Source organism: Pteropus alecto, unplaced genomic scaffold (assembly GCF_000325575.1).
Source record: "Pteropus alecto unplaced genomic scaffold, ASM32557v1 scaffold22, whole genome shotgun sequence".
Classification (NCBI taxonomy): Eukaryota; Metazoa; Chordata; class Mammalia; order Chiroptera; family Pteropodidae; genus Pteropus; species Pteropus alecto.
This window is the reverse complement of record NW_006434839.1, coordinates 15,539,533-15,547,183: the sequence shown is the minus strand read 5'-3', so window position 1 is coordinate 15,547,183 and position 7,651 is coordinate 15,539,533. Positions and strand designations below refer to the sequence as shown.

Sequence of the window (7,651 nt, the reverse complement as noted above, 5' to 3'; positions counted from 1 at the left end):
TTCCTAGATTTCCCCACCAGAAACACCACGGGAAAAGAAAACAAAGTACTGTTAGCAATGAATCTACATAACAATGAAGCTGGAAGGCAGGTATGTATTAGAAAATGGAATAAAAAATCTAGTGCCTTTAGGTAAATAACACTAAGATTACGCTTCTGGATGAATCTGTCCAAATAGTTTAAAACAAACATCTTTGCACTCTAAGAAATGTGTGTGTGTGTGTGTGTATGTGTGTGTGTATTATATATGTGTGTGTTTGTTATATACATATAACTGCAAGTCGATATAGTTCTTTTTCTTTTATGAGCCTGTACCAACCACGTTGAATTAGTTGAATTTCTCCATCTAATGTGACTTCAGTCATGGTATAGAATGTGTTTGTGACTGTATACTTTGTATACCTGAAACTCTAATTATAAAATAACAGATGTACAGGTGCCTGTTGGGTTATTTGGTTCCACCTGCCTTAGCCTATTAGTTGCAAAGCCTGAATAACATCTATGGTATCTGCCTTTCTAATGAGACTGGATCAAATTTCATTTCCTCAGATTTGGATTTTGAGTATTTTTTTAAATCTATTTCTAGTGGGCAATGGCTCTCAAACGCGTTGTCAGTTTTGCCCTTACTTTCTCTAGCAAACATTCTTGAATACATTTGGAAAACACAATATTTAACTAATATTTTTTATAAAACAAAGTTTTTTAAAGGGAAATAGTTATTTATTATAAAGCAATGAAGATCCATTGCACAATTGATAAATACAGATAAATGTAAAGAAGCTATAGATGTATTAAATATAGATATTTTTAAATATAGATATATTAAAGATTGAGCGGGAGGGAAATTTGAAGTACCGCCATCTAATTAACCTCTTTCATGAATTCCAGCATTTTTATACTGTTTTCTTCTAAAATGGAGTAAATTTGTAGCTTAATTTAACTTTTATGTATTGACCTTAATGAATATTGACACAATAAAGTTTGAGTTCTATGCCATAGTTGAATTAGTAATTCATAGTGACTTTACTAAAACAGTTGAAATCTTTTTTATGAATTTATATTTTTTATGTTGTAATAATATTTTCAAGACAGAAATATCAGCATATTATCATATATTATTGTAAATACCCACTAACCTGTAAAGGTCCCAAAAGTAGTCATTGCAATCTGCCACATTCTCCAAAATAAATTAAAGCAAGTTGCAGTATCTCTCAAGGATATTTAGAGTATATGTTGCATTTGTTTTACATTTTTGGAAAGTGAATAAATGGAACCCACTTAGAATAGTTGTAAGTTTCAGCCAGTTTTCTTCACTTAACCTCTTTGGTTTAAAATACAAAAACAGAAAGCTCAAAAAACACATTACTATAACACTTCAAATTCAAATTTGAATTTCAATTCAATTTGAATATTCAATTCAAAATACAAAATAAGAAATTAGTAAATAGCTATGTAAGCTTTTTTATATTTTTGTTTAGAAATTTTAAAAGTTAATTTACCTCACTGAAGTAACTCTTGCCTAACACTATAGTTATACACATGTCTCTTCTCCTTAAAGTTTTAGATTAAAAAAAAAGAATTAGTTTTTGCTTCAATATAAATATTATCCAATAAAGATTTTTTTTATTATTTTTAATATATTAATATAAAAGAGGTTACATGTAATTAACATATATTCTTTAAAACTCTAGAGTTAAGCTAGGAAAAAAGCATCAAGTCAAATTATTATACTTTAAATATGAAAAACAATTAAACAAATGTTTATTGTTAATTTAAAACTTAAATCTTCTTTAGTCATTCTTTAAATAATTTATTAGAAATTTTTAAAATTTTAATCAGGAAATAAAACTCAGAAACTCATGTTATGATTCTCTTGAATGAACTCATCTCCGAACTAATGAGAAGTCCTAAAGTATTCCAAAATGCATTTTATTATATTAGTCAGCTATTTAGTTTTATTTTGTTTTGTGTGAATGTTCACATTAGGCATTTTGAAAATTACCTAATTACTAGCCTTTGTAACTATTAACTTGGATTTTAAAACATTATTTATATTCTAATTTTATTAAAAACATACAACTATTCAGAGTCTATTTTAATCGATTGTTGTAAAAAAAATAGATATTCTTCACATCCCTAGGTTTTTGCTATTATTCTAATTATACAGAAAATAATTCAGCCTATACATATATACATTTCATGTACATTTCAGTTTACTGACGCTTTTTTCACATTAGCCTAGATGGAAACAAATGTTACCTGGATGTTTTGTGGGTACTACCCTGGTGTTTTTATTGGTCCTTTCTCATGAAGTATTACAATTCAAAGCATTTTTGTATTTTTCTTTCCTTTGGTGGCCAAAAAAGTAAAAACCACGACAACCACAACAACAAACTAACTGGATTTCCAGGTTATTATCTAACATGGAAGAATAGTCAACTCCATTTGCAATATTGGCAAATAGGATTTTAACTTAACAGGCATATTCTTCTGAGTAAAGTTCAAGGTCTGCATTCAATTGAGTTGATTTTCCTAGTCTCAAAATCCCAAACTCCAAATGTCGGAAAGCATTCAGAAAAGTGTGGGTACTGGCGCTTAGTAGTGCTGTGAGCAGGATAGATGATTTTCTAACCGCTGACCTTAAATTCCCACTTGGTTTCTGACACCATTCCTAAAGTTATGACTCCAAGAATAATGTTGCCGAATGGTGATTGGCTAACAGGATGATGTGATATCTTCCAGGGGCTGAACTTCTGGGAATAATGTGACTTGGAATATTTATGGATATTTCTTTTGGTGTGCTTAAAATATTTCCATTCTTCCCATGTCCACCTCATAAACTTTTAAGTTTCCCTACCCCGTAATTTGTTTTATGATGAGTAACTCAAAAAAGTGGGAAGGGCCCAACCCCAAAATTTCATTGACCTGTTTCAAGAATATTTATAAGTACTTGAACAACACATAAGTGTTTTGCTTTTCAGCAGGTTCAAATATATTTTTGGATCAAAAGAAACAAAATGGGTCAGAGGAATAGGAATTCTACATATACCCACCAAACTTTATGTTGCAGTTTTCATTAAAAACAAAAACAAAAACAGATCATCTGATAGCTGACGAAATGAAATGCTCATCTTTACAAAATGTTTTACAATGGTTTTTGGTCATCTCTGTAAAGTCTGGATAAAGCAATATACTGGAAAACAATTACTGCCTGCTATATTACCTGAGTTGAAATTTTGGGACCAGTCACTCCTTAGACCACTCTCAAGCAGCTTCTATTTTTATTTTTAAGTGATGATGCATCATTCGTATTTCAGTTCGTTAGAAATGTATCAACCCAAAACTTAACACAAGGAGCTCATTAGATTAAATGCCCGCCTCCTAATTGCCCTCCCATAGTTTGAAAATATTCAACCAAAATGCGCACATCTGTTTGCAATAGTTAACAAAACATTCCTCTGTTAATATCGTTATAAACCTTAACAACTCAACTAGAGTAGAGAAAGGAATTTTCTTATAACCACACACAACTCATTCAGTTACTATTCTTTTACTTTCCCTGTTCAAAAAAATAAGTAACTGTGCCATCACTGGAGCTCAGAATAATGATTTAACATTAATTAAAAACCCTAGCTGAAAAACTCTAGAATATACTTTTTTCGAGTGTTCGTTGTAATTATTTTAAATATACTGTTTGCCACTTTCATTTTTCTCTGTTCTAATAAAATTATCCTGCTACATATACACTTTATCAAATTTCCTTATGTAAGACATGTGTTTTAACCACAGTTTTTTTTTCTGTAAAAGTAGAATAAGTTCATGTTCATTAACTACCTACTATGTGCAAGATGTTTCTTTCTATAAAGCTAAATTAAGTAAAATAATTTGTGAAAGTGTGCTCTGAGAAGCACTAAGCTCTGTAGTTTCTTTGTGTGTGTGTCTGTGTGTGTGTGAGATCTGCCTTTGAATTCTGTATTTTATCAAATTTTCCTAGTGGTGATTACATTGCTTGATCAATCCTTATTTGTCCAAGTTTCTTCCTTGGAGTGTTATGGGGATATAATCATTTAAATCGCATGTCAAGTTTTTAAGATTCTTCTCCTTGAAGTTTATTTGTTTTTTTATTCTAGAATATATGTATATATGATAAAAACACTTTTATACTTATATTGTAAGGGTCAAAAAGGTAATAGAATTCAAAGATAATAAAATATAACTTCCTTAAATGTCATCTCTGAAAAGTTATAGTTAACTCTAGATATTTAAAAGAGCTAGTTTCCTATGGAAAGACAATGCTCCCAAAATCTTGATACAAATTCAGCAGATCATATCATTGAGTTAAAAAATCAGTCTCTCTTTTTATCCTTCAAATCTGTGAAGTAGTGTGTCACTCCTGTGGACTACCACTGTCGTAGGCTGACGAATTGGAGGACAGCCCAGCTGGGTCAAGGTCTCCCAATACCATTAACCTCCCAGCAATGACTCTTTTGTTTGAGAAGGTGGTTTTTATTACTTCCTCTACCAATAGAGGATGAGTTAAAACTGTTCGAGAGAGCTGGACTAATTATCGAATGAGTATTTGGTGAGCACCGACTTTGTCCTCAATGCAAATTAGTAACACTATGCGTGGTATCGGAACTGGTTAAAAAAAGGTCAGCTCTTCAGTCATGATCCAGAGCGAGGGGCAGCTTTAAATGACCGTAAGGGACATTGATCAGATTTAAACACATAAACATAACTCCTTAGACTTTGATTTTCTTTGGGAAATTTGTTTTGTTATTTCCTACCATTGAGTGAGCCCTTTTATCCCTCATATTCTTCGAGTACTTGAAATCTGAAAAAAAAAACGTAGGCAGATTTCATTAATTTGAACATATTTGCCTGAAGATATTTTAAAGAATTGAAGGCTTTGTGAATATCAAATGCCATATATTTAACCAAATAAGCCTGTGTGTCCTACTTTATAACTTACTTTCGTATCATTGAAAGGTACCTTTTTGCCTGAGTTAATAAGCAATAGACGTATCTATTAGATTCTCAGTTTCGTGAATTCAAAAATAGCATATGTGCTGTATTCTATAAAGAACAGGATTTAACTACTATTCTGTTTATTATTTTAAACACCAGTAAGAAGTATTGAATATTGCACAAATCAATACCATATGCTCTTATTCAAAGTTGCAAATATTATAAGTTGTTTGAAATATTCTGTCTCATTAGATAGTTCAGAAGCTTTGGTTAATTTGTTAGGAAATGTAACATTCCACAAACATGTCAATGTCATGTTTGATACAAAATAGCAAAGTATAAACGCCTGTCATTTTATAGTTTTGATAAGATGTGTAAGCGGAATTTAAGCTGTGAGGTTTTTCCAAGTTATTGAGTGGATAGATCAGTTTTTCAGTTTACCCAGCATGTTGACAGACGTCAACTCTACAGCTAGTCCTGACGATTTATTAATCTGCTCTGCCATCCTCTGGAGAATGAAGGAAGCCATGCTGACTAGCCTGCTATGTAAAAGATTGGAGCCCTAAAACTTTTTAAATCTCTATATTGTTTTTGCACTATAAGCCCCATTCAAAATTTATCTCAACTCTTACTATACTTTTTTTCTCAGAGAAAAGGGGCATTTATTTAGACCTTAATGTGTGCCAGGCAATAGGCTTTTACAGATATGTGTAATCTCATTTAATTTCTCAGTCAGTATAAACTAAACTCAGCACATAAAATTGAAAAATTACGTAAGTATTATCCCTCCTTTTATGCTAGGGTGGCGCTACTGATCCATCAAGAATAGGACATATGTTTTGAATTAATTTTCCAGAGGAGGGGAAGATACTTTCTGGGAGCAACCACACTCTCTGGCCCCTTCTTCTTTTGCCCATCTTAAATTGATTAGTCAGGGTTTCTCATGCGGTCAGTGACCAGGGAATAGCATGTCCCTGCAAAGTCCGTGAATGTAACTGACTTTTACAGTGATCGAACCTGAGAACTCTCAATTCAATCAGTCAGTCTCATCCCTTAATGCTCTTTAGAACCATCTAAACAGCTTTGTAGAAAGAAATACCATTACCTGGACCCCGCCTAGACCAACTAAATCAGAATTTCAGGGATTTGAGCATTGGTTGTTTGTTAAGTTTCCACATGTGTGTTCAGGCGCTATGTGAGTTGAGGATGGCAGCTCTATGAGTGCTTCTCAAACCTTAATGTGCATACAAGTCACCTGAATATCTTATTAAAAAGCAGATTCTGATTCTAAGATTCTGCATTTCTCACAAGTGATGCATGCTGGCATTGCTGGTCCATGAACCACACTCTGAGTAGCAAGGTGCTAAACGGTATCAGGAACAAGGAGACATGCATGAACATCCTCCCATACCCCAAATTAAGCAAGAGATTAGAAATAAGAGTAGCTTCCCTTTATTATCTCAAATAGTCTCTGATAACAATATTAGTCTGGTCCACTACTTTAAATTTGAGTGGGAAAAGTTTGTTCTGCAGGGTCAAGAGATGGCCAAAACATTTGAACCCTAAGCAATGTGAAAGATCATTTTGATACAGGAGGAAAGAGGCCCAGAAAGTTAAGCGATTAGGCTAGTTTGCTTCTGTTGTTGAATGAAACACTTCACGAGAGATATTAACACAATTTCTGTTGGTTTCAGGCTGTCGCCAAGTTGATGTCAGTGGACTGCCGCTGCCACGGAGTTTCTGGCTCCTGTGCTGTGAAAACGTGCTGGAAAACCATGTCTTCTTTTGAAAAAATTGGCCATTTGTTGAAGGATAAATATGAAAACAGTGTTCAAGTCTCAGACAGAATAAAGAGGAAAATGCGCAGGAGAGAAAAAGACCAGAAGAAAGAACCAATCCGCAAGGACGATCTGCTCTACATTAATAAGTCTCCCAATTACTGTGTAGAGGATAAGAAATTAGGGATCCCGGGAACACAAGGCAGAGAATGCAACCGTACATCTGAGGGTGCGGATGGATGCAACCTCCTCTGCTGTGGCCGAGGCTACAACACCCATGTGGTCAGGCACGTGGAGAGGTGTGAGTGCAAGTTTATCTGGTGCTGCTATGTTCGCTGCAGGAGGTGTGAAAGCATGACGGATGTCCACACTTGCAAGTAACTGCTCCATCCAGCCTTAGGCAACACTCTTCAATGATGTACAGCGGGAGTCTCACCCAGATGGTGCCTCTCACTGTGCAAAACTGAAGTCAACTCCCACCTGGGAATTCCCAGGTCCTTGGCCTTGTCAGAGTTCCCTTAACCTGCTCAATGTCCAATTACACTCTGGGCATGTGAATTTTGGGGTATTCTAAAGTCAAAAACGTTTGGGCTCATATTTGGTGGTTTGGGGAATATATATTGAGATACGAGGAGGATAATGTGTCTCCCAAGCAAGAAAGAAAAAGAAAGAGCTTTCATGCTGGGAGACCTGGTCTATCGTCAAGATAAGATCCTTGACGGTGGACTCAATAGTGGTGGCTGAATGTCAGTCATTTTTAAAAGACACCTCGTTACAGTGGCAAGGAGCAGTAAACATAAATCTCATTTATTCTCTCAGTATTTTAGATGAAGAAATCATACTGTTGGTACGTAGATACAGGAGATGTTGAAAAATTAACAGAAGTGGTGGGTGCTTACTTACTCT

At 34.2% G+C, this 7,651-nt stretch overlaps 1 protein-coding gene across 1 annotated transcript in view; it reads left to right on the top strand.

Annotated features, from left to right (window-relative positions):
• Positions 1-7,278, top strand: part of WNT16 (Wnt family member 16) — a 9,828-nt gene extending 2,550 nt beyond the window's left edge. Inside the window, 2 exon segments of the mRNA XM_006910572.3 lie at positions 1-90; positions 6,662-7,278. The exon segment at positions 1-90 is cut by the window's left edge and continues 12 nt beyond it. Of these exon segments, the coding sequence (XP_006910634.1) occupies positions 1-90; positions 6,662-7,126 (555 nt within the window). The 3' untranslated portion in view covers positions 7,127-7,278.
• The last annotated feature ends 373 nt before the right edge of the window (positions 7,279-7,651 follow it).